The sequence below is a fragment of the Anser brachyrhynchus genome (genome assembly GCF_964034855.1).
Source record: "Anser brachyrhynchus genome assembly, chromosome: 5".
Classification (NCBI taxonomy): Eukaryota; Metazoa; Chordata; class Aves; order Anseriformes; family Anatidae; genus Anser; species Anser brachyrhynchus.
Window position 1 is genome coordinate 44,208,152 of NC_137699.1, and position 26,820 is coordinate 44,234,971.

A 26,820-nucleotide genomic window follows, 5' to 3' on the forward strand; every position below is an offset into this window, starting at 1 on the left:
GTTCAAGATCTTCTCCCTATATACTTCTAGATTGAGACCAGTATATCTTGATCACCTAGTCCACTGAATAAGCAATTTTTCTTGCACTCCAGCAAGGTACAGCAGTGGAGAAGGAGAACATCCTGACCTCTTTTGATTCATGCACGCTATTCCCTGCAACACAAATTTCTCTCAGTGCAAGATGAGGCACTAAAGTCACACAGTTGGCTCTGAGGGGAGAAAGCTGTGAGTAAATCTTTTTGATCCACATCCCAGTGTCCAGCTGCTGAAACAACTGTTAAAACAGGTGTGTCTAATTTTAGCTTTTGAAACAGCTGGGCAAAGTATTGGCTGTGTTTCAGTATTTTTTGCTTAAAGAGAAGGCAGGTGGCGTTCTATGAACATGCCACTATTGAATTAGACCTATTAATATTGGTGAGTCAACTTAACTTAATTCTCTCAACGTGCTAACAAGAGCACTTTGGAAGGACTGGAGAAGAATGACAGGGTACATTGGATAAACCAAAAGGGAAAGAGATTGCAGTGTGCATGTTCTAGCAACAGCAGTTTAATCAATTTAGGTGCATCTGTGGTTCCCATCACTTTGTTGGCTTTGTTGGATTTCTTTTGCCTGAGTCACTTCAGGCATATATGTCCAATCTGTATTTTTTTAAATGAAGGCACACTCCACTGAAATAAAGATTATACGTGCACTTAAATAGATAGATAAGAATGAGAGAACATTTAAAAAGCCACCGTCAGCCCTGTTCTCAGTGATTTTGGTTTTTGTTGCAAAATCAAGCATTCAAAGTTGAGGCATGCTGCAAGTAAATGTTATGTCTTCCCCTTTCTACATTTCTTTCAGTCTTTAATTACAGGAATTACATGTTATTGTGGACTCATGATTTCTTTGTGAGGCAGTAACAATCATTGTTTGAAACACGTTTGTGTAATATAAAAATACTGTAGCCTGTGATATATAAATGTGATAAATGTAATATAAAAATACTGTAGCCTGTGAAACCCCTGTTTTAGTCACTATAAAAATTAGGGGTGTGTTGAAGAACGAAGAGGAACGAGGGGATCTAATAATTAAAGAACTTGAATTCCACCTTGACTACCTGGCTTGTAATCCTGTCTTTACTACAGGTTTCTAGAGACACATTCTTCCTGGAAACAAGTGAATATGTTGCAGAAGTGAGTCCTGAAAAGCAGGAGCAATGGGTTGTTACTGGTGTATGCTTTTATTTTAGTCTATTTATATCCCTGAGAACAATGGCTTTGAAAGGCCAATCACCTGGATAGTTCAAAATCTCTGTTAGGAAGGAGTAGAGAGGGTAACGTAAGGTATTTTAAAAATGAGACATTCTGTTCACATTCCTTAGCAGCATCTGATCATGCTAAGCAGGGTATAAGTAGCATCTAGCTCCTCCAGATGTCAGCTATTTAGAGAGACACACACCAGAAGTTCTGTGGACAACAAATGACTGAGTCCCACGCAGGATGCTCTTCTTGGCGAGAAGAGAAATGGGAGTGAGTGGGTGAGCCTGTGTGTGTTCGTGTGCAGGATGGGAAGGGCAATTACAAAAATGGGAGACAGAAAGGGAGAAAAGTGGAGATGGCTGGAGGTAAAAATACTTGCTAAATGCCAGCTGTCTCACTTGGATGGTGTGGGATTTTGCCTGGGGTAGTCTTAGTGCTTTGTCTAGTCTGATTTTAACCCTTCGAGCTTTTTTTCACCATGACATATGTAATGTAAGCCAGGTTAGGCTCTGTATCGACATCTGGGTATGTATCATTTTCAGCCTGTAACTAGCAACCTAAGAAAGCCCTCTAATGAGAGCCGTTTGTTGCAATACAGCTTGCTGTGAAAAAGTAAAACAAAACAATTAGACCTTTCTCTGTTGAAAGTAGAAGCTTATCAGGAACTTATTTCTTTAGACAAAAAAAAAAAAAATTCCTAAGAAGTTCTCTAAAGCTCATTGGTATTTCTGGAATGGAGCAAAGAGTGTCATAGAACCCACAAATCCAAGGATGGGTTGGGGAGTTCCCTCAGATGCACAGATCTGGGCTCTAATGCTGAATCCTGCCAGGGATCTGGTTCTGCATCGCACGTGTTCCCAGTGAACACCCTTGTTTCAGGCCTACCAGGTCAATCCCTTCTTGCCCTATGTGTAGTTCATAGGTTTTCATGCTCTCTAACAATGTGGAATTGGTTGAGCTGGTGAGATTAAACTAGAAAGAGTGACTCAGTTAGGGGCTTTGTTGGAAAAGTGGGAAACTCGGAAATGCCCGAATGAGAGAGGCTCCAGATTGTGTGCCTGTGTGCCATCTGTCAGTCCTAACGCAGGGGGTCCCCTGGGGTTAGCTGTGGCCATTCTCACTGTTCATGATTTTCCTTGAAAGGTATTAGTTTTGAATTAGCTTGACTTTAAATGAAAACAACTATCAAAATCTCCATTTTCTTAACGGAGTGGAATTGTCTTTTCGCTTACCCTATGTACAATACAGTCCTCACTTGAGTCAGAGGTAAGAAAAAGGAAAGCTGGATTTTTAGAAGTTCCTTGGCAATGAAAAGCACAGCTCCTTTCAAAATTGATAGTTTGTGTTTTGAAAATCAAATATCAAATGTCACCGATAATAGGATGGGGATCTCTGGCTCCCCCTACTCTAAATAATAGCCCCTGCACTTCTTTCCCTTCCCAGCCGATTTGTATGTGATGTTGAAAAACAGGATCTGTTTTCATCTCGTTACTACTGATCAGCAGTAAAGAAACAATGCAAAGGATGAAACAATGGAGTGGTACATTGGTTGTGGGATCAGTGACACTGCAAACACAAAAGTTGTCTTGAATCCTATCTCATACACACCAGAGCAAGATTGTTCCATACGGTTATTTTTTTGATCCTACAGCAGCGAGACTTCTGGCACTTTCTTTGGGCCTATTTCCCCAACGGAAGTTGGAGATGCACTGTCACACTAGTTTTGAAGTTAACATTTGTGAAATACTTTCCTGCTGCCTCAGACCGCATTAGATAATTTATTTCTCTTTCCCCATGCAATTTCAGTTCAGTGGCTGGCTCTGATACCAAAGCAGTGTTTGTGGAGGGGGAAGGAGCAGCAGTCTCCCTGCATTTGTGTCCTAGGCAGGCTAGGTCTTGTTGCCAGCACTAGACGAAATCTTCTGTTTCCAGTGGAGAGTAATGCTTGATTGAAGTGGCACAGAATTACTCACCTTTGAAGGTTTCCTTCTGCTGCTGCTATTGCTGTTGTCCTTTAACTAAAATGTGCTTCATTACCATATATATGTAGTAGAGCTCTAAGACATCGAATTATCTGTCTTTCATAGCATATTGTTTGGCTCCGGTATTCTTTTTACAGAAAGGTTTCTTTCAATATATAGCCTGTAGTGAGAAGCTGACACACTATAACTTAAGTAGTCACACTACTTGAGGCCATACTGTACTCGAGCAGAAGCACAGTGTTATTTTTGTCTGGTTTTCTAAGGAAATGACACTTCTGAAGTCACCCTAAGGTCGTTGCCTCTTTGGTCGCCTGGCGAACAACCACCACGTTCGACAGAAGGGCAGAAGCCCCAGAGACGCTGAATTCCTCCAGCATTTGTTCCTTGTCCCCGCTGAGGCTGAGGGCTGGTCTACCAGCTGGCAGGCTTACGGCTCTGAACCTGCACAGCACAGGCTGCCTCTTCCTCTGCCAGGACACGACATGAAGCAAGGAGAAAGCGGAAGGGGAAATAAGGAAATATGACAAAAATCTGAGCGTGTCAGAGGAGGGAGGGAGAGAAAAGGAGGGGGGAACTGAGCGTGGTATGGTGAGGTTATTACAGTGAGTATGGGGGGGTGGGGTTGCTGATAAAGGGGACACACGATGCCAAGTTTCCTACTCAGTTATTTCTGTAGTTCTGCTGTCTGTAGAACAACTTCTTTTTGGGTAGCCAGGAATATCAGATGTCCTCTTTTTATCTGCCTACCACTAAGTTTCTGAGGATTACGTGCAGCGTAGGGGCTGGTAGTGGGCAAGAAGCATCTCCGTGTCAGTGCAAAAAAAGGTGTTATACCAAGCACCTGTATATCTGTTTATTTTGTTCATCACACACTGCTGACTGTCTCTTTTAGGTTTTTTTTGGTAGCTTGGGCTGTCACAGAATAGCTATGTTCTGATTTCTGTGCAGGAGGAGATGAGAAAGCAGAGATGAAGCCAGCGACAACATGATTCAGAGTTAGTCATCCCGAAGACCACTCAGTTTTCTTTCATCCTCAGGATAGCCACCACACTTCTGCCAGTACCCTGAAGGAGTCAGTGACAGGCTGCGTGTTGCCTTCCTGAATGCTCATTTTTGGTGACTGATAAAAAGAGAACACGAAAACATGTGATGAAATGTGGCATCTAGTTATAACTATGCAGACATAACCTTAAGGGATGATTTAAGGGATGGATTTGTCCAGGGTGTGGGTGGCTTTTCTGTGACCAACCAGCAGTTCATAAGGAATGGAAATAAGTGTGACTCTTCCACCATAGGAATTTCCTTATTTTTCCCCTTTTCTGGGATCTTCTGTAGTTATCCCTGGTTGACAGTCTGAGGGAGAGATAAAGGGCTACAAAGGAGAGAGAGGGGCAGAAGTAATGTGTGCATGCACGCATCTGACTAATTTAAACATAATCCCTGTGTTCCTGTCATTAGCTCTTCCCTTTACACTTTACAATGAGTAGCTGGAGTTGTCTGTCTGTCCTGCCCAGTAAATAGCACACCTGTGTCGGAGCAGTTTACACTTATCTGTTGTATACAGGTTATCAGCAAGGGAGCGTGCTGCTCCTTCCCCTTCTTTGTTCCCTCTTCCCGATTTTCACGGCTGCTTGGTGGTTAAAGCCTGTGTATTCCTGATGCCTGCACTTGCTCTGGTGTTAGCCTTTGCAGCTCGGGTCGGGATTTATTGCTGCTGGGTGCCTCCCCCTGCTCCCCCCCCCCCACTAATTCCTTCTCATGTTGCTCAGAGACGAGGGTGGCAGGTGAAGGGAAGCGTTCAGTTTGAGAAAGCAGGCTTCTTGCATCCCTGTGAGTAGCGCACACGCGTTGAATCACGGGCAGGATGGGGGATTTGACAAGACAAGGAAACTGCTGGTGTCTCAGGAGACCTGCAGTGCTGGAGGAGCTTGTGGGGGTGGAGTGGAGCTGGAGACCCTGGGGAATGGTAGGAGGGTGAGGTGCTTTTAACAGAGAGGTGTTTTTAAAGCAGTTTGTGCTCCTTACGTTAATTCTCACTATTGTGCTTTTGTTCAGCTTCTCTGCTGGAGACCCGGTGTCCTAGTAAATCCTCCGATCAGCTGCCATAAGACGACCTGCGGTGTATTTTGCTCCCACATCTTTGATTTGCTTGTGTGGGTGTGCTGCATGCCTTGAGGCATGGGCTTGCTGCCGGGGCCTGTCCTCAGCAGCATTAAATGCACCGGCAGGGAACAGGTGGTTGATACTGTACTGTCACCCATCCCAGCGCAGTGCTGTGGTGACCTAAGCTGCATTTTCTGAGATGCAAAACCTATTAAAAATCTCAGTGAAAAAGGCATAGTGTCAGGGCTCAGCCGTATTTTCCACATTACAGAATATAAAAATAGAAATAGGTGGCAGGGTGTGAATAAGGGTCCTTCTTCTATGCAAGAGGGACAAAAATCATACAAGTGATGTAAACAGGACTATCATCAGTGAGATGATAGAGGTAACGTTCTTCTGTATGCAGTGCTAATCTTCATCTGGAGGACTGCATCCAGTCTGTGGCGTTGCACTTCAAGAAAAATGTAGATATTTAGGAAAAGTCTCTAAGAAACGAGCAATAATGATCACAGTCTAACAGCCCTGGTTCTCTAAGGAGGAGTAAAACAAATTTCTTTGTCTAGTGAAGACAGACAGCAGAAGTCCTCAAATATATAACGGGTATCCGTAAAGAGAAAGCAAATAATCATTCTTCTGTGAGAGGGCAAGAAATAACAGGCAGTAGTATTGCAATTAAAAGTGAGTGTGACTGTGTGTGTGTGTGTGTGTGTGTGTGTGTCTAAGGGCATTACAGATTGCCAGGATGGGAATCCTTAGAAGACTGATAAATTGGGACAGTTTTAAGCTTCAAAACAAAACTTCACTAAACTCATTCATTAACAGCACACTTTATGCTAATGGTTAATTATCAATCACTATCATAAATTATTCCTTCGTATACAGAACTGTTAGTCTCTAACACTTATGCCCAAAGTAACTGTGACTGCACAGTACTGCAGAGCCAATTCCCTGCAGTCGGCACTGACAGCTGTTGCCCTGGATGGTCTAGTTGCAGAAGGTGAAGAGGAGGATGAGAGAAGCTGGAAGTAATGGTGGTTTGTCGTCTTAGCCAACTTCTCTTTTCATGCCCATTGTTTTAATGCTACTTTCACCCTCTCAGAAGTGGGATCCTCAACTGCTAACAGTGGTGTTTCTCTTGTTCTTTTTTCCATTCCCTCCGACCCCACCGTTCTTTTTGTGCCTTTAGCAGGATGTCCTGCCTATTTGCATCCCATATGCTTATCTTGTCCTTCATGTTGCAACTTTCCATTACTTGGATGCCTCCTATGAACAAGTAAATATGTTGTTTGCCCCTTTGGTGGTCACGTTGCTCACATTCTCAGTGAAATGCTTATATATATTGTAGAAGTATTGCAATATATTATATAATGTTGTTATAATATTATTATATATTTCCTTCTGGGCATAAGGAACACTGATATTAATTATAGTTTAAAACATTTTGATTTATAGATGTCAGAAGCCACTTCTCTAAAACAAATTTCTGAAAAGGAAAAAAAAAATCTGCTGATAAAGAAAGCTGAGCACTGGTGTATATAGAGCTTCCAGAGACATTGATTCTTCAGCACTGCAAGTTAGACATCACCAGGAATGTCATAGGTGAAGTTTATTCCACCCTGGAGCAGAGAGATGGACTCGGTAGACTCCTGTGGCTCCCTGCCTGCTTTGTCTATTACCAGCCTAGTTACTTGGAGAGAAAATTTCTTTTCTGCCGTGGTTGAGAACAGCCGGGCTATGTTCTGTGTGCCACACTGGGGTTGTGGTGTACCACCACGCAGGTGGTGTGGCGCAGGCACGGTAGGTAGAAATAGCTGCTTCCTCCGGGTGAGGAGATGTTCATCTAACAGGCTGACTGATTGCTGTGCCCTAGTCAGGAGGTCGGTTTGCCACAGACCGTGCAGCATGGGCTCTTTCAGGGTTAAAAGCTGAAGAATCTATCCCCACAGTGTCTCCTTTTGTCCTTCCAATTTTTTAGCTTTGGCTGCTCTGACCTTCTTTTTCTCTTCATCTTCTGCACACTGACAAGGTATACATCTTGGGAAATTACACCTATCAGCAGCTCCCACACGAGCAGGCTTGGCCGCAGGAGATGCTTCACTCTTTGTCTGGCTGGTGGTGAGACACTTGTGTCATTGAAAGATTTTCCCCCTATATCTCTCTTTGCTTTTCTTTTAATTCTTTTTTTTTTTTTTCTTTGGCATTCGGGAGACTACCGCAAACACCAGTCACCTGGCAGTTATTGCTGCGAGATGAACAGGTGATTACAGGCAAAAGCCAGGGAAGATGATAGGTGGAAGGGAGAAGAGAAGCAGAGGGGGGAGCCTGTGCAGTGTCTATTATAGAGCTTGCTTTTCATTAGCACAGAAGCCAGTTTAAAGGAGCAAAAGCAACAGTTTTTTCCAGCTTTTCCTTTCTGCATCAGACAAGATTTCTTTGAGTGTAAAAGGAAAAGTCTCCCTCCTGTTCTCATGAGTAAAAATTAAAACAGTTCCTTATCTATCACAGCAGCTATTTTAACTCCGTCTATTCCCTGTCTCTTTCTAATTCAGCCTTTCAGGTACCATTCGAGTTTTAGATTTCAGAGCTCTTCAGAAATAATTTCCCTGCACTTTTCTTCCACCCTAAAAAATTCATGACATAAATGTTAATTCTGAAGCGTTAATATTTAGCACTAGTATGTAAGGTGCTGGGCTGGCAGACCTTGGACACCTAAATCTAGATCTACAGAATAGATAGTGCCAAGACAACGGTAGGTCACACTTCCTCCCCTGTGCTCTGCTTATGTATCTAACCTTTCGCTGCTGTGAGGCTCACTAGTGGCGAGGGACTGATTGCAGCAGCGTGTTATCCCAGGCAGGGCTCACACCTCGGCTGGGAACAGGCTGGTAGCCTTCACCTGAAACTTGCCAATGCTGATTCTAGGCATAGGGAGAACAAGGTACACGTATATTTTTGTTTCCACAGACACAATAACTACTTGCATCCATAGTATCAGTTGCTAGGAGTTATGCTAGAGATTAATTTGGCTCAGCATAAAACCTGGCTAATTGCAGAGTTGCCTGCCTGCAAGAGGGGCTCTTATGAATGATAGATAATGCAGTTCTCAGTGCGTGCTACAGGTCACTGCCGTTTTATTCTGGTATCTTCAGTGAAACATAGGTAGTAGTGGTACTCAGGTATGAACTCTGTGACAGAAAGTTAAGGAAATGAAATCCATCAGGCTCCTTTTTTTACACTGGTGATTGAATAGCTATCTAAGGTTGAGCAGTGGGCAACCTCGATTTCTTCAAACTTGGTCATTCTTCTAAGTTCTGTAGTCTTTCTGAGCTTGTAAAACCTTGGATAAAAAGGCACATTGCTTTAAATGGTACAAGAGGTAGAAGTAGCTTCTGTTTCTCGGCCTGGTGAGATTTGAGCGCTCTCACTGAACCCAGCGTGTACTGAGAGTAAAAGGGATAGATGCTGTTCCAGTCTTCCTGGGGGAGAGAGCTCCGCAGCCACACAGGATCAGTTTTCTCACGTGAGATGAGAGCATTCAGCACACTGCTGCCAGGCAGACCAGAGCCCGTGTAGCCCACTGCAGTAAAATACCCCGAGTGCAGGGATTAAAGCCTTTGTGAGACAAAGGGGGAGATGGTAGGTGCTTGGACAGAAGAGATCCTTGTGATGGCTGAAGGAAACCAAACCTAGATATCCTTCATTTAGCACAAAGCACATTCATAGTTAATGATCTTGCAGAGGGTCCAGAATGTGAGAAGGATCTTATCCTCATTTTGAGGCAGCTTTAGGAGGAGGGAGGCTTGGTGGGGCCATGGAGACAGATGAGGTATCTCTGAGGCATACTCAGAGAAGACAGAAAGGAGATTAACAAGCTCAAGGCAGTTGCACTAGTCACTCCTTTGTAAAGTCACTACTGCCAATATCTGAACCTTTTCATTCTCTTAGGTTCACAGACTAGCAGATTTAAGCCAAGAAAGAACTGTTTGCTCATTAAGCTGTCCCAACATATGTTGGCTCATGCCTTTCCAAGCAAGTCTGTAAACTCTCTGGGAAAGGGACTCAGCTTCTGTAAGTTTACACAGCACTGAGTACACTGGATTGTCTTTTGTACATTAATCTAATGAACAGGGCCAATTCTATCATGTTATTGTCAGTTTGCGTTAGCAAATTCTGACGTTGCCTCTTTCTCTATCACAATTGATTAATGATTACCAAAATATGATATATTGGTGCATTTATTGCCCCCATGCTTGTTCTTGCTTGTTTCCACTAACACAAGACTGTAGGCGTGAAACTTCAGAAAAAAGGCTGAACTTTGCAAGATTTCTGACCCTTAAACTGGACGGTTGGCAGAACTGAATTCATGTCCCTCATCTTCTGTCAGAGCTCCCCGTGGTTCCTATTGCTTTGGGCTAACTTCCTGCTAGCCCAACCTAACTGCTTGTAATCAGCTTGCATTTCTCCTCTCACAAATCAGTATCAAGCATCTGATTGCCCTTCACTGATGTCAGTCCTACTGTCTCTGTTGAGTTTACTCACCCTGACATAAATGAGAGCAAATCTAGGCTCCAGAGCTTCTGTATTAGTTGCTGGGGGCAAACCACAATCCCTTGGGGCTGAGCTGGAAAGAGAATTAGACCTGCCTGTGTCACTGGTAACACCGAGGCTTATGTCTCGGCTTTGGTAGGTAACTTAACTGGATGCTGAACGAAAGCACAGAAGCCCTGAGAACAGATTGGTCTTTTTTTTTTTCAGAGATACAGAATAAAACTGAGAGCTAGAGGGACTGCAGCTGGTTGGGGATGCACAGAAAAGGTACTGCACAGCAGCAGCTGTGTCCGTGGTCTTCAGCCCTGTCCTGGCACACCTCTCCCCTCTCCCTCTGGATAAGCAGACGCTGATAATTCCTTGGTGCTGCTGGCTCTTACTGCCAGAGAGGCAGCTCTGACATGGGCAGTGGGGTGCTGGGGACTGCCTCAGAGCACTTCGTTCTGCCAGCAGTGCTGAGGAGCTACCAGTATCCCGGTCACTGCTGTCCTCAGCAGTATTTGAACTAGCTCACTAAAGACAAAGGTGTCTTGTACACCAGTCCTAAGCTCTATACAGCAGGCAGTCTTCTCTGGTTTATTTTATTTTATTTAAGCCTCTATTTTAGGATTGTAAGAGGAACCATCTCTCACCCTCCTTCCTGTTCTTGGGGGGGGCGGGGGGGGGGGGGGCAAGGCAAAGAATGGAACTATTCTGAATCTTGAGAGAAATAGTGCAAGTCAGGGAAAAGCTTTTGGGTCAAAGCCTGTCCTTGCTGACTTTACTCTCTTGACCTTATCATGTAGTGATGCACGGGCTAATGCTGTACCTAGTTAGCCTCTGATGGGTGGAGCCAGCGCTGCCATCTCTGTGGCAGTCACCCCGTACTGCTAAAAGCTAATGGAGATTCCCCTTTGGATCTGGTTTTAGAAAACTGTGTTTTTAGAGTAGAGCTTTTTCAGTTCTGAATGCAGCAAAATAATTAACAACAACGATTTAATGTGAAATAATGATCTATAGAGTTGTACTTGCTGACATGAGTAAGGTAGACTACACAGTTTTCCAGAGCTTGATGCCGTCTTGGTCTCTTTCTAGGATTTTAAAAACCCAGAAACATTTGGTTTATTATTTCTCACCTCTCAGAACATGTTGGCCCTCTGCTCTTGTAGTAAAAGAAACATATATAAGAAATAAAACTACTTTTCTCATATCTGTAGGGAGCAAGGTTATCCTTGAAGGCACCCATCTCAGTTCTGAAGACACCAGCACACTTAGATTGTATCTTTACCCAGATGAACCTAATAGGAAAATAACAATGCCTCTTTTGAAGTAAATCCATCGGGAATAATGTTGTTCAAACTGTGCTTCTGCCTCTAAACTTCCCCTTGCCACCCAAGAGGGGAAATCGAGTTGAAGTCTGCCCTGTTCCTGCAGTGGTGCTGCTAAATAAATGAGTCACTTGTGAATTACAGGGCAGTAAATACATCCACCAGCACCTCATAAAGCAAGGCAGAGTGAAGTTCCAGTACTTTATGGTGTCACCAGAACCCTGTGATGTATTTATAGCCAGCTTCACAGTTTTTCCTTTTTATTTTTTTTTATTAATATTATTTTTTTATGTTGTACAGATTGGCTCTCTTGGCCTTCCTCCTTTTTGCCTGAGGCAGTTTACCCAGTGGTTTGTAGCAAAGGAAGGCTGGTAGGCAGAGCTTGGACGGGAGGGCTCCCCAGCACAGGGACGACACACAGCAGCTCCCTGTTTCTCCCGTGCAGGGACTAGCGGGTGTTTTCTGGCTTAGGCCAGGGCAGCTGGAAGTGATGCCCATCTCCTTTGTACACCCCCTGCTCCTGAACTGGCACCCTGGTACGTGAGGAAGAGCTGGTGGCAGAGCGGGTGAAGGCGGTACCTCTGTGTGGGGAAGGGTGAGCGGAGAGCTGAGGGAAGGAGCAGTGACTTGTTTTGGAGCTTGGTAACTCCAAAGTAAGATGGGGATGTGGTCTGTCAGACCATTAAATGGGAATGGAGAGCCCAAGTGTGCTACTATAGGTCAGTCAACAAAGAATGTCCTTCTCCTGTTTTTTGTCTTTGTCAAAAGGGGGACGTCAGCAGCATCCTGATGGGTCAGCAGCCTTTTGTGCCAGCTTATATCTCCCCTCCTCTCCTGGGTTAGAGTTTAATGGTAAAACCAGGAGCATGGGGAGGCTTCTTGTTGAAGACGTGATGCTTCTGAGCATCCTGCCACATACAAGGCAGCAACTCATTTCCGCAGCAAAATTCTGGGTAGTCACAGGTCAGGTGAACAAGTGGCCACCAGAACATGCAACGTGCTCCCCGAGCATACGTGCTAACAGAACGTGCTAGTGAGAACGGAGAACCCGGTGCCCGTTCTGTTGGTTTCCGCTCTGAGCCTGTGTCCTGGTCTGCAGGAAGGCAAAGCAGTGCCTCAAGGGGTCAAATGGCTTCGTTCCTAAAAGATCTTAAAGACCACCCCGAATCTCGGGTGGCAGCTGTGGGACACACTTCCACGTAACATCTTGCTTTCCAGCTTGGGCACCACAACCGCTGGGCAGACCCAGCAAAGCCCTGAAGTATTCCCGACCGACCACCACCGGGTTAGATCCCCTACACTGCCAGCCCCTGGGGAACCACCGGCAGGTGTACGGGAGGTGCAGCGGGGGGCCGCTGGGGGGCTCGGCCCGGTGCTGCCGGGGCACTTGGGGCAGGGCCGGGGGGCGCTGACAGGCCCGGGGGGGAAGGCACTGACAGGCCCAGGCCAGGGCCGGGGCCGGCCTCCCGCGCGCGGCCCCGGCGGGCAGATGCGGTGGGCGGAGCCGTGCCCATGCCCGCCCGGCCCCGCCTCCCCCCGGAGCCAGCCAGTCCCTCTGCGGAGAGCTGCCGCCGCCCCCATTGGCTCGCCGCGGCCGGTACATTTGCATACGGCTCGCCCATTGGCCGAGCCGCTCCCCCGGCTGCGCTTCACCTGCGCCGCCGAGTTGGCCGCACTTGGCGCGCCGGCCGCCGGCTGCCCGCCCCCGGCTCGGCTCGGCTCGGCGCCGCACAGCCCAGCCCAGCCCCGCCGGCATCCCGGCCCGGTCCGAAGAGCTGGCGCTGCCCCCCCCGGCTGCACAGGGTTAACCGGCTTCAGCCCTCGGCCGCCCGGACCCGGAGGACGGAGGATAACAATCCCGAGCCGTGTGTGTGTGCGCGCCCGGCAGTTCTGCATTGCAACGCGTGTAGTGGAGAAGCACCAGAACCCCCCTGGAACCGGGATAAAAAAAAAAAAAAATCCACCATTTACCTGGGGTCTCTGGCTTTTTTTTCTTCTTCTTGTTCTTCTTTTTTTCCGCGCTCAGTAGCCCCTCCGAGCTCGGTGCGAGGCAGGGATCGCGGGCCGGGCCAAGTCCTCGAGCAGCCCGGGGTCCCGGGGGACGGTGCCGGGGGAGCGGAGCCCCCCGCTGCCATGTGCGGCTCCCCGCCGCTCCCCGGCAGGCTCGGACCGGCCGCGGGGCTCCTGCCGCTGTAGCTCCAGCCCCGGGAAGCGGCGCATCTTTCTCGTGGTGCGTGTGCGGTTCCCAACCTCCCCCCTCCCTCCCCTTCCCTCCCCGCACACGCTCTCTCGCCCAGCCACACGCCGTCTCTTTGCCTCCTGCACGCACGCCCGCCCGCCCCAGAGCCTCGGAAGCGACTGTCCTCTCCGCTAGCATGGGTCCCCTGGCATCATGAACCTTGGCCTCTCTCCCCGGCTGGAATCCAGACCGCCCGCCTGTAGGTGCCCCGTGCCTTGACCATGCACCTGAGAACAGACCCCAGCACCTGCCCGGGACGCCGCCCCGCCTGGACCCTGTGGATGTGCTCCCTCTTTTGGGGATGTATCGTCAGCTCTGTGTGGAGTTCCTCTAACGTGGCTTCTTCTGCCTCCTCTTCCTCGTCCGTATCCCAGGCTCAGTATGAGCATCACTTCCACGGCAGCAAGCACCACTCTGTGCCTATCTCTATCTACCGCTCCCCCGTCTCCCTGCGAGGAGGACACGGTGGGTGCCCGCTCGTTTCTTTCTAACCTTTCCGCGGAGCAGCCGGAGCGGCGGCGGGGGAGCCGGGAGCGCCCCGCGCACGATGCCCGGGACTCCGGGGGATGGGGGGGCGCTCACCGACCCCTGCCCGCCGACCCTCCCTGGCCCCCCGAGCCGAGCCGGGTGCCGAGGTCGGGCCGCTTCCAGGGCCAGCTGTCCCGGCCGGGGGCTCCCAGCGGGCCGGGAGGGTGGGCGCCGGGGGCCGGGTCGGGTCCCTTCGGGCTGGCGGCAGCGGCGGGCGGAGGGGGCCGGGGGGTCACGGCGGCCGCGCGGCCTTGCCGGAGACCTGGGGAAGGCGCCCACCGCGATGCTCCTGCCCTGCCCTGCCCTGCCCTGCCCTGCCCTGCCCGCTCTCATCCTTCCCACTCGGGGCGCACGGAGGGACCCGCCGGTCTCCTTACCCCGGCTCCCCGCTGGGTGCCTGCCGGTGGCTTCCCCCAAAAGCCGGCGGTGGGAGATAAGGGGAGTGGGTTTCAGCCCCGGCAGCAAGGGGAATTGGGGTGTGAGGAATGCCAAGGACCCGCCAGCATCCTGCCTCTGAAATGCTGAGCAGCGCCCGGCAGCGGGACCAGCGGTGCCCGTGCCCGGCTCTGCCGAGCCTGCCTGCCCTGAGAGGAGTTCGCCTGGGCCCGGCCGACCTGGGGGCTTCCCCTCACCTCCCCCTTCCACTGTCCCGTGTCCCTCGCCTTCTGCCACCGTGGCCGGGCGAGGCAGGCAGGCCAGGGCCTGTGCCTTTCCCTGCAGGGCTGCGGGTCAGGGGCAGGTCCAGCCAGAGCGAGGATCCTGCAGCAGCCCTGCTCAGCCGCTTTGTAAGGCTAAGGCAAAGGCAGCGGGAGCGACAGACTGGAAAGGTGACTGAAGTCTGCCGTCACACCCAGCGCTGTGCTTCTCCTCCCTCACAGCTTGCTTCTCCCGGGGCTACTCCAGCTGGAGCTCCTCTGGGGCTGGGACAGGCTGGTTCCTCACTTCAGCACAACTGGGACTGCCTCACAGTCCTTGAGCACTGCTGCAACCACCAGGGCTCCTGCTGCCGGTGATTAATAACCGAAATCTGAGTTTCACATGGGTGGTACTTAACAGATGGTCTTGCAGTCTGGCATGGCACTGGTTCCCTTCCCATGTGGGGCCTGAATGTGTTCTGCTCGCTCTTTGGGGTGGAGGTGAACTTAGGAGTGGAAGTGGGAAATTGTGAGGCTGACGGGATGCCATCACTTCTGTCGGAAGAAGTGGCTGCGCACCTCCGGCTCGACCCGCTTTGCCCAGCACCGCTTCAGTCCCAAGCCCTCGCCTCTGCGGCACGGTGCTGTTCTGCAGCGCCCCGGGCTGCCCCCTCCCACGCCGCCAGAGCACCTGCAACCTGCCCTGCAGCACTCCCTGCCACCCTATTCCCGCACCCTCCAGCAGCCCTGCCAAAGCACCTCCTGCTATCGCAGCCCTGCTCTGCTGGAGCTCGCTTGTGACCCGCAGCATCTGCCTCCTGGCTTTCTTCCTGAGCCCATTCCCTCGCCACTGTGCCTCGTCTCAGACCTGCAGTACCAAGCTCCTACAACCCTGCCCGTGTTCCTATAGCCTTAACTGGAGGGCCATCCCTTGCTGTGCCATTTGACCTCTTCATGCTGCTCTGCTGCTCATCCGAGGGCTTATCCGTGACACTCCTGGTTTCAGTGTCCCTGTAACCCCTGCGCAGCTCTGCCAGCACATCCTCCTAGCACCTACTGCAGCCATGTCATGCGGCATTTCAACCTACCGTCCCGGGGCTCTCCCCTCCCTTCTCTCCTTCCAACCTGTCTTCTCCCTCCCTTCTGACACCAGTTCTTCTTATTCTGACCCTGTTCAGGCATGCTTTTTTAGCTAACTGAGTGCTCCTGTGATGGAAGGGGATAGTGAAGTCTGGCTCATAGGTCACTTGTGAGGAAAGGAGAAAAGGATGTTCCAAAATGTGATAGTGGTTAGCCTTGACATAAAATGCAGGTGATAGTCTGCGGGAGAGCCCATAGTCTGTTTCCTGGTCAAGAAATGATAGTTCTTTTCTCCCTGATGACTTTTCCATCTGCCCTGAAAACCCAGCAAAGCCTCATTTAAGAGCCCTGTGCAAAAGCTGTTATCAACTTCAGTGAGAGACAGGCATTTTTTTCAGTATCCTCATTGCAGTAAGGAATCAAGGGAAATGGAGAGCTCTTGGAGCTCAGGCCAGCACATAAGCCAGCATGAGTTGTTTTTTTTTTCCTCTCCTACTCATGCCATGTAGCAAAACTGGCTTGGGCCCCCCCTCCTTTGGCCAAGAGTAAGGGGAAGAGTATGAGAGAGAGAGAGATGAAAAGGAGACCACAAAGACAGCTGGTCTTGTAAACACACACGTGGTTTATTTTTGTGTTTTCTTTCTCTGTTGCATGACAGAGGCCCTTGGAATTTGTATCTGTGACAGTGCTGAGGACTCAGATCCCTAGGAGGTCGTACGCTCTCTGTGCTTGTTGGGATTTTGATTTTTTTCTGTGCTGGAGGGAAATAAAAAATTCCATCTGACTCCTGCCCTGCTCGGTGGCTACGTGCTCACCGACTTCAGAAGGAAGGGGTTCAGGACCACCCTGCCGTGCCGCCTTCCAGTCCCGCAGTGCCGGCCGCCGGCGCTCAGTTTTGTATCTAACTGTGTTTTGCTTTCTTTCTGACACATCCCAGTAGATTTCAATCTGTTTGAAGTAGTCTATTAGTATCTAGAACAGAGGAAAAGTAAACGTCTCCCAAGCGATGAACGCTTGTTTGGAGCCTGTGTTCAGCGCTCCTTTGAAATCGGTCAAAACCCTTCCTGTGGCTTAACGTCAGCAGGACCAGGTGCAGGTTGTGCAGTCCTCACAGTACTGGTGTAAGGAGAGTTAATCCTAAACACCAGGCTGGTGCTTGCCGGTAGTCGAGCTGCAACCTGCAGATGTACTGCTTTGCACAGCGCGTCGTCTCAAGGAGAAACTCTTTGTAACAGGCTTACCTCCCCGTCAGCAGGTGAGCAAACCCGCACCGGCAGGGGTGTTCTGCAAGGCAGAAGAAACCTTTTTTGCACATGAGGACCTCTCCAGACTGCCACAATCTTGCTCCCCAAACAGCAGGAAGGGAAAGGCACGATGCCTCTTTGTTTCACCGAGTGCTCTTGGGACAGAGGGATGATAAATGTCCAACCATGGAACAAAGTTGGGACTGTGTTTACTGAAAATCCGCGTGTGCAGAATCCTTCTTCACCCCCTTATTTAGCACCCTGCTGGGTCAGCTGCTTTACCAAGCCTGCAGCACTGGCTTCACAGCCCCTCTTTCCATGTCTTCGTCACCTCAGCTGCTAAATAATGCACGCCTGATCAGGTTAACAGATAAAATGAAGAGATTTGTGTATGTTTTGTCTTTGTGATGAATTAATTACTTTGGTTTTCTGGCTGTAATTTCCTGCCCCTCTTTAATGGGTGGGGGTACAGGGGTGCACAGAGGTGATGTGTGATGCATTGTGCAGGTTGCCCCAGCCCTCACAATGCTGCTGAGCAGGGGCAGCTGTGGGAGAAATGGGGATGTGGGGGAGCATTTCTCTTTTGGTTTTCACCTTGCAGGGGCTAGGCTCATTCGGGCTGTTGGACAAGACACAGCAAAACGTGAAGGTTTGTCACAAGGACTGGCACCGAGCAGTCAGTCACCAGATCTTGCAGGTGTAACTGCCAGGTCTTCGTCAATTCTCGGAAGTCTTGTCGTTTATATGAAGCTTTTCTATCTCTCATGTCATTCTTAAAATTAGCACATGAGAACGAATGCTTGGACAAATCGGGGAGTGTTTCCATGAAATGGGCAAGCACTCTGCAAACCCGTGTCAAAGCTTGCCGCACACGGTGGCGAGCTGTGCCCCTGCGCCCTCTGTACAATACACACGCTCTGCTTCTTGTTGTTCCTCCAGTGTGACCTCTTCCTTGTCTGAAGTGTCTTTGTTATTCCGATCCAGCCTCTCTGTACAATAGAAAACTAATTCCCCGTCCCTGGCACTGCCCATTCCCCAGTACCGAGCTGGACCTTCGCTGTTCACCCAGGAGATTACTTTGAGAAATGGTTGGCGCTTTAACAAAAGGGAAGAAGTCTTCCTATACAGAACAGTCAGTGATCCAGTAAAATTAACTTCATTCAGAGCTTAAATTAGGGTTGCAGTTCAGTTCTGCAAAAGTGAAGAGCCAGAAGTCTGTCTACTTTCCGTGTCTAGTCTCTGTCAACAATGAAGCCTGTATTTTCTGCAGACTGGTGACTGTATGCTTGGATGTTCGGATTCCTTCCTCAGAGCCATTAACAATAACTAATATTTTTAAAGAAAGGTGAGGTCTCTTTAAATTGTCTGAAGCTGGTTATCCAGAAATTTAAGCACCTAGACTCACTAGTCCCCCTTAGTTTCGCTTAAGTGTCTCCAGCTGAGCTTCCCTTTTCCCCCTGTGCTGAGTTTCCATAGCTCTTCTGAGAAAATGCAGGATTTGGTAGTTGCACACAGGAAAATTCTGGTATACACAAAGGCTGCTTCCTCAAAATGAGGTTACTATTATTTTATGCATTATTAGCATAAATCAGTTTCTACTAGGGTGCTTTGACTTCTCATTCTGCCATCCTATGGAGTGCTCACAATTCGCTGTTCACGATATGGAGCAGCTTGTGTTGATCTGTAAAATCAAAGCTTAAGTCTGTTCACCTGCTACTTGATCCGGTGAGATCTCAGTGATTTTATGAAATGTGGAACGAGAAGCCTAATGTTACCGTTGGACCCTGTCATACTGATTTAATGTATGTCTCTCTGTTCTTTGAAACATGTTCAGAACTGTGCTGCTGAAGGTACTGTTTCTTAAGAAATCTTTCAAAAAAAACCCCTTCTGATAGATACTTTGTGTTTACTCAACATTTCGTAGCACATTTTGCAAAAGTGGGATTGTTAGTCCTGAGTCAGAATTAGATCAGGGCTTTTTTCCTCCCTGTATTTATTTTTTTTTGCAAGTTAGCCTGGAAAGAGGCTCCTTCTTCACTTTATCATTTCTGCTTTTGGATAATATAGCCCTGACTTGTCAAGCAACTGCCACACTCTGCTGCAGAGGTGACTGCATTTCAAAGACAGATGAAGGATTCTGCTGTATGCTCTGTATAGACATTGAAGTTGTAAAGAATATTGGGATATGTGACTCAAGCTCCACAGTCAGAACACTGCAAAATGAGAATGGTACTTTTAATAGTATTCACACGCTTAGGGAAAAAAAAAAAAAAGTGGAAGAAAATATTCTTAAAGATACCGGTTAGTTTTCCTCCCCCTCCCCTTCTTTTGCTGTAGCATGAAAACATATGCTTGAATAGTGCTATGATAGTCACCAGGATATTACATACTGTGCTCTTGGAAGCTTCTAATTCTTCACACAAGTCTTACTAGAAGCAGGAGGAAGCACCTGGGTAATCTCAGGTGGGAATACCCCAAAGGACATGATAGTCCCCACCTGGAGGTGGGGCACTTCCACAGTGTGTTCCTCAGAGGGTGGCTGTGTGAAGAACTGGAGTTTTTCAGTGCAAAGCGTGTGAGTTTTGTCTGGGAAGTAGGGTGGGTGATGGGTTTTTATTCCCTCCATTTCCATGTGCTGTGACCCAGGAGGACCCTGTCTAGTTGCTCAGGATGGCAGACCCGTGCTGGTAGGCAGGTATTCTTTGGTTTTGCATTTCAGTTGTTCTGGAGGGCTTTGGTGACTGTGAAAGATCACTTGAACTAAAGAGAAAAAGGTGGTTTTCCTGTCTTCTGTGTAACCTCTACACACAAGACTACAGGCAGTTGACCCCTGGCTCAGGCTTACTGTGTGACCTTGCTGAAACACTGCCTTTCTCTCTGGCTTGTTTTCTTCGTTGTGAGACAAAGGCAAAACCATTTCTCTCCTAGGTGAGGTGAGCAGTCCTGGTGCACCTGTGTGCTTTGAGATCTCTGGTAGGGAGCCACAGAAATCCTGATATTCCCCTTGTGCTTTAGATGCACTGATGTCTGCTTGAAGGACAAGCAAGACATCTGCGTGTTCTGGAGGTAGATCCCAGCCACATCCTCCCCTTGGCTCAAAAGCCCGGACAGGCTGTAGTGCTGGTGCCACCGCCGGTGTTCCTGAAGAAATCAGCTGCCTGAGCCAGGGGCCAGCAATTCACCACGGCTCCCTCACCACTCACAAATTACTTCTCTTGCACTCTCTTTGTATGTGTGTTGATTTTGCACATTAAAACATAACTACGTATACCCCTGAGTGACTTTCCCCCAAACTATGAATTTAAAGTACTTCCGACACTGTCTTTTAGAATTTGAATATAATTATATGCTTTGGGTGTAAATTGTGGTTTTTGCTACATAAGAAACTAATGGAAATGATCTGCCTGTTCCTGTAGTTTACAGATTATACGCTTTATATCTGGGGATGTATATTTAGGCTACTTTTCTGTATGGTATATTAAAATGAAAATGAAGTTGGTGTGAGCTATAGTGGTTGCTAAGCATGAATAGCAGGCTGATAAAGGACATTACTAAATTGATCCAGTGCTAAGGTTTATTTAACATCTACTTTTGCACCTTTCATCTGTTTGCATTCTTGATGATGGAGAAGAGGAGGATACGAAGTATTTCACAGACTATAGAGGGCCATGTGTTGCAGAAGCTCAAGGGACAAGGTGAATGAATCAGAAAGACGTAAGATGCTGCTAAAAAAAGATCCTCCACTTATTCTGTAAATACCGCACAGTAAAGAATTGGGGAAGACTTTGTTTTCTGGAAAGTTCAGGAAAAGAGTACCATCAGGCTGACTTGCCTGCTTATCCTCAGGCCAGGGTCCATGTAACAACTGCAGAGGAAATCAGTCTCCGCTCTCTCCTTGGAAAATGTTTTTTTTGAATTTAGAATGGATTCAGCATATCTACATCAAGCAGATCAAATGATTGGAAGGGGAGAGGAGGAGAAGGGTTTTTTTTGTTTGGTTGGTTGGTTGGTTTTTTTTTCCCTAACAGTTTGAGCTTTATCATCAATCTGGATGACATCCCCCAGTTGGCTGGACCTGTTTGGCGAACCCTTTGGTTCCCTGCTCACCTGCTGCACCGCCTAGTGAGTGTGTTCAGGACTCCCTGTTGTGGCTGGATCCTGCAGTTAGAGCAGCCTTCTGCTCCCACCCCATCTGGTTTGCTTAATGACCCCAGCCAGAGGAGACCTTACAGAGACGATGTGTCTGGAAATGTTTCCATCTATCTGGGTTTGCTGTTTCAGCTACCAGATGTTTCAGTGCAAACGTGTACTCCACCATTGGAGAAGGCTTCCAACCACACTATGAGGGCAAAGCAGCTGATTATAAATATTTTCTGAACAGTGTTGTGAAGGCACTTTCATTCCCAAGATTACTGGAATTGCCCTGAGCTCGCAGTTATATAGACACATTTTCTGACTTACAAGTGCTTTGGATCTTTTGATACCTGGTGAGGTAAAAATGGAAACAGTAGGTGTTTTCTTATTGATTTACTTACCTAATGGTAGCCAATCTTACACTTTTCTCACATTTGGATTATTCTGCTGATAATTATGATGTCCTAGGCTTTCACAGAAGAGTTTGTGGACTCTTCATTTCCACTGAGTACAGTGCTAAGGAATGCAGGGGGCCTGGACAGGACCTAGAGAAATCTGAAGTTTATGTGGCCAGTATCTAGTCATCTGCCTCCTTATCTCTCTGTAGGACTGCAGGGTAACCTGCTGCTCCCCCAGTGTCATCTTTTCTGTGCAGTTAGGTAACGAATGCCAAAGATATTTCAAGTTTCCCTGATGTTTCTCCCTTGTCTGCAGTCCAACATATTTCTATCAGTGTAAGTTTGCGAGATACTGATGGCTTTGAATGCCTTTTCACTTTTTATTATCTCACCGCAGAGTCTGCTCTCCTTCCTGTGCCCTCATGCATTCAGAGGCAGTTCATTAGAGGCAAGGAAAAGGCAAAGAAATTAATTTTCCTTGAGAAACATATTCAGCACCTTATAAGGGCTTGAAAAAGAGAAACAGAGCATAAAATTCGTACTATTTTCTTTTAAATTTTTTTTTTCTGATGTTCATGGATGATCACAGAGAAAAATGTCTGTGCCCTGCAAGCATCCCTTTACCTGGTGATTTGCTTTTCTGACACTAGGTACTGCGAGCAAGTCAGGCTTGCAGGAGCCTGGAACACAGTAAGGTAACGGGGGTGCCCATCCTCCAGAATGGATGTTCATTGGCTTAGGAAGAAAAGGATATGTCATATAAGTAAGATCCAGGTGGCAAATTCTGCTCAGATGAGTGCCAATAGTGTGTATGTATAAGCTTATTTAATTTCAGACAATTGTTATTCCAGACAGGTTGTTTTCTACTTAACAAGCCATAGACTCAGGCTACTTTTCCTGGTCATTCATTAGGAAAATATACGCTGGCAAAATGAGCCGCCTCCCCTACTGAACTGATTAATACTCGATAGCTGATTTACAGAAATGGTGAATCATGAGCCCTTTGGGAATCCTTGTTGAGCACTTCTGCCACTGATGTCAGTGAAGCCAAATTTCACTTTGCAATGGGAAACGCTGAAGAGGTTTCTCCTGGGCAGCAGCAGTAGGGAGAACTGGGGACAGAAAACCCCAGATGTTTTCCCTAGCTCTTACAGTACACTGGAGGGATATTTTCAAACTTTGTCACTGCTGCTTGGTCCTTTGAATTTCGGGAATGTCACAGTGTTATGGCCCTGTCTTTGCATGAAGTTCTGGCAGCTCATCCTAGTGGTGACCTGAGAAGGACAGGTAACTTTCCATGCAGCCAGGTCTACAAAGAAATATTAATCCTCATCCCAGGAATAGGTTGTCTGAAAAATGGGAAGTACCTGCACTGCGTGGTTAAATGCAGTGTTTTGTTTCAGTTACTTCTTTCTGAGAACAACTGATTCTCAGCATTTAGTGAGTGTTTCATTTACTGCTGCAAGGAGCGCTATGGACATGCATTTCCCTTCACTGGTTCCAGAACTTTGGGGAATTTTTGGAGACACCCACAGAGCTGTCCACATCACCCTTTACTTTCAGTGTACCCTATTCACTCTATTTCTTCTGTCACTGGTTAGGTCTTGTCTACAACTGTTCAATCAGTTCATTTTAACAAAAATTGTGAACTAAATTATCTGGGTGATTTCAGCTAGCAAGGGAGAGAACGGGAAGGGAGAGAAGAGGAGGAAGATGGAAATTAAGATGAAGCGTAAATCAGTCAAGGGTACAATTCCCATTCTTTCTTTCTCTTTAATCAGAAGTAAAGGAGGTAAGGATTATCAGAAGATAATCCTTGATAAGATAATTAAAGATCCAAGTAGTTCTCAACAGAAGACATGGACCATTTGAAGCTGGAGGAAAAACAGACAAAGTAAAGAAAAAGGAAATGGAAGGGGAGTCTCAGAGCTCAGCAGCATGGTTGTCCTGTTGGTCCGAGCTGAGGATGTTCAAGGTGCTCTGCAGAAGGCTCTCGGGTCTGTAGCTTGCCCGCCAGAGCCCTGTGCTGCTGATGTTTGGTATAATGTCATCTTTTAGTCACTTTTTTTTTTTTCTTTTTACCTTGGACCTAAATTTGACAGTGTTCCATTAGTTTTTACAAATCCAGCTTATTATGATGATTGAAACACCTACTTAGCTTAATTCTTATTTTTTACCATTGCCTGTGTTCTTATAAGTCTTATTGCCAATATCTAGAATGAGGCATTAATACATTCGGTTTATTACCTACTTTTCTAAAGAGTCAAGTCACTTTCTAAAGAAGTGTTTTCTGTGGAGAGAAAAGGGGCGGCTTCCGCTATCGCTTGGCACGGGAAGAGCCATGAAATGCTTCCTCTGTGTTGCTGAGCGGGTCGCTGGGACAAGCCCAGGTAGGGGCTGGGCTGCGCTGCGGTGTGCCGTGATGCCTGGGCTGTGCTTTCCCTGTGTGTGTTCCTGTTTTGTACAGGCAAGAGCAGTTCTGTTCAAGTGCAGTGTCTGAATAGTGGGCATTTTTCTTTGCCCCCCTCAGTACGTGTACGTAGGGATATCTGTAGTATTTCTCCTCAGGGAAGCTTGCTTCACTTCAGAAACCCTGTCTGGTTTTTATGTTTCTGTTGAGGTTTAGGATTATGCGTAATTCATGTCCATGGGGAAGCTGTGTACAGATTCCAGAAAAGGCCAGGGGCTGTGTGTATAGAATATTTCCCCCAAACGCTGAGTTAAGACAAAGCAGTCATATCTGCAGGAGCAATTTGTTTCTTCTTTTATCCCATTTCACCTCTCGAGTGACCATCCTACAGCAACCCTTTTCTAAAACCTCTGTAGATTTCCTGTTGGATTCAAAGGCACCTTCTAGAGAGGCTGCCTCAGTCCCCGGTCTTCATGTAGCTGAACTTGCCTGTGTTTACAGAAGTCCTATTTAGTCAAGAAACTTAAAATATGGCAATAGAACGCGAGTCCCTGCTGTGATGCCACAAGCATCATCATCATTTTATGGTGTAGTGCTACTGATTTCTGTTTATAATTATTTAAAAAATAATTATTAAGAATATAAAATTAAATAGTTATTATTACTTATATGATCCTCATATAAAAAACAATGCAGTGCAATGGATGGCTCTTGTATAAAATAAGATTTCTGTTTTTCTCTGTTTCTTTCTGAGATACTTAAAGCAAGGAAAATGAATTCTCTACAGTTTGCTGAGGAAAGATCAGGACTGTGCAGTCATTCCAAAAGAGTTTGTGGAAAGGTTTTAGGATCCTGCCATGCAGGTCTAGGCTCTAAAAATTCACAGACGAGACTGCAGCTGTAAGATTATTTGGAGTCTTACAGTCTACAGCCTTTTAGGTTATAGTCTTTCAGTAGCAGAGATTCAGGAACTAAAAAAGATTTTTGGTTTATATTACAGTTGAGTCATGCATTCTGTTGGTAATCTCTGAGGACGAGATTTGGAAAATGTATGAGTAAGTGTAGAAATTTACTGATAAAGAAATCCTGCATTAGGATTGAACTAAGCAAGGGACTAAAATGTCCCAGAATGCTGAGCTGCAGATAAACTCACAGTACAATCAATGACATGTCAGCACCAATTTTGGTTATATGTTGATATGCAATTAGAAAAGACATATCCAACCTGAAGGAAGAAATTAATCACACAAGATGATAAGAATTGCCATACACATTGGTCCATCTGGTCTGGTATTCTGTCTCTGGCAGTGGCCAGTGCCAGATGCTACAGATGGACGCAAATAACCTCTTTGATATGTTTAATTGTATATCCCAAGGGAGGGTTGTGGTTTTTTTTTTCCTTGACCTCACGAATGATTATCACCTTATGTTGTAAAGAGCAGAGAAGACTTACTGCAGTTTTATCCTAGTTATTAAAATTTCACTCGCCATTCTTAAGTTTATTTCTTATGATAAATTTTTGCTTAGCTATTTTTATATTGCTATCTCAAAGCATTTTATATAGCTTCTTAGAGCATCACAGGATTGATAGAGGGCAAGCAACCAGTTTTTGTATTTCTTGTTCTAAGAAGAGAAAATGGGGCATGGAGAAAGAAAGCAGTTTGCTGAGTCAGAAACAGTTGCCACATTTAAACAGCCTGATTTCTGCTGAAGTCCCTGGGTTTGCTGGTTTTTGTCACTTGACTTCAGACCATCAGGGTGCCTAATCAATAGGCTTTTGTGGATAATAGAGTTTAGGCTATCTGAATGTGGCCGTGCAGAGCCAAACCTGACAGTAGAACCTGGCACTGGTAACGTCTTGTCCACTGCACCATTCACATTGCTTTTACTTTGTGGTGTGGCTGTTTCTGTTCAGGATTTCCTTGCAGAAATAAGTGCACAGGGAAAGAAGGCACATGCATAGTTAGTGTCTTGCTGCCAAGAAGTGTTGACTGTCACCTGTGTACTGCTTGATTAATCCACACATAAACCTTGACTCCAACATCTCTCAGGTACTTGTGATTATTGTTTGTGGGCAGGTCTTTGGTGCGATGTGTGTGCATTGGGTCGTCTTGGAGAATTTGGTTCACTGCATACGCATTGTAGCATTGAGCTGTGCAATGAGCACAGGAAAACTGGATGTCTAGAAATGCCAGACACATGTACACAACCATTTAGCTTCCTCAGTCAGAATTTCCAGGTAGAGGCATAAGATGTGTTTGGGAAAAATCTGTGCATATGGCAGCCATACTTCCTCTTCCCAATAGAAACTTACATCAGTGAGTTCAGAGGATTGGAAATACATGGTATTTGCATGTGAGAGTGCAATACACATTGCTCTGCAGAAAAGCTGGATTTGTGTGTATTTGTGTGTAATAAAAAAAAATCTTCAGGCATGCTAAATGCTGGCAAAAATGTTTTTTTTTTTTTTCTGCCTCCAAACTGTATAAAGTCAAGCCTGTTGTGTCCATTTTCAAACAGCAGCTGCCATGTACTCACAATGTTTCAGTTGCAGTCTATGGTGCATAAAATTAAGTCCTTTCTATTACGTGTTTTCTTCTAAACTAATGTAAGCCTCCCAAAGAGCAACTTTCAGGTAAGAATATCCTAGAGGCAGAGTGGTCTATGCAGAAGTAACTTCTGAATATGACTCCTCTTTTGACCATGCTTTCTGCTCTAGCTCTAGCAGAGCTCCACCTCTACATGCCGTAAACTCACAGGTGGTAGCGTCGAGATGAAATGTGTGTATTTCCTAGAAGTTTGGGAGCCATAATCAGCCCAATCTTACTTTTTTTAAAAAATTATTTATTATTTTTATTACAAACCAGGAAACATTTGGCATCAAGACAGAATGTATTGTATTGGCATTGTGTTCCTGGGAGGCCAGAGGTGCCCTCGCTGGCACAGTCTGTACCTACATGGCCAAAGAAG

General features: G+C 46.8%; 1 protein-coding gene across 11 annotated transcripts in view; it reads left to right on the forward strand.

Annotated features, from left to right (window-relative positions):
• Positions 1-26,820, forward strand: part of NRXN3 (neurexin 3) — a 993,270-nt gene that overhangs the window by 602,558 nt on the left and 363,892 nt on the right. Inside the window, exon 1 of one of the 11 annotated variants that reach the window (XM_080594090.1) lies at positions 12,850-13,886. The exons of 7 other annotated variants lie outside the window; for them this stretch is intronic. In XM_080594090.1, coding sequence (XP_080450216.1) covers positions 13,643-13,886 — 244 coding nt within the window. In that variant the 5' untranslated portion in view covers positions 12,850-13,642. Of the gene's footprint in view, positions 1-12,849; positions 13,887-26,820 lie in introns of those variants that run through there. 3 more of the 11 variants (XM_080594098.1, XM_080594096.1, XM_080594097.1) reach the window with 3 other exon arrangements.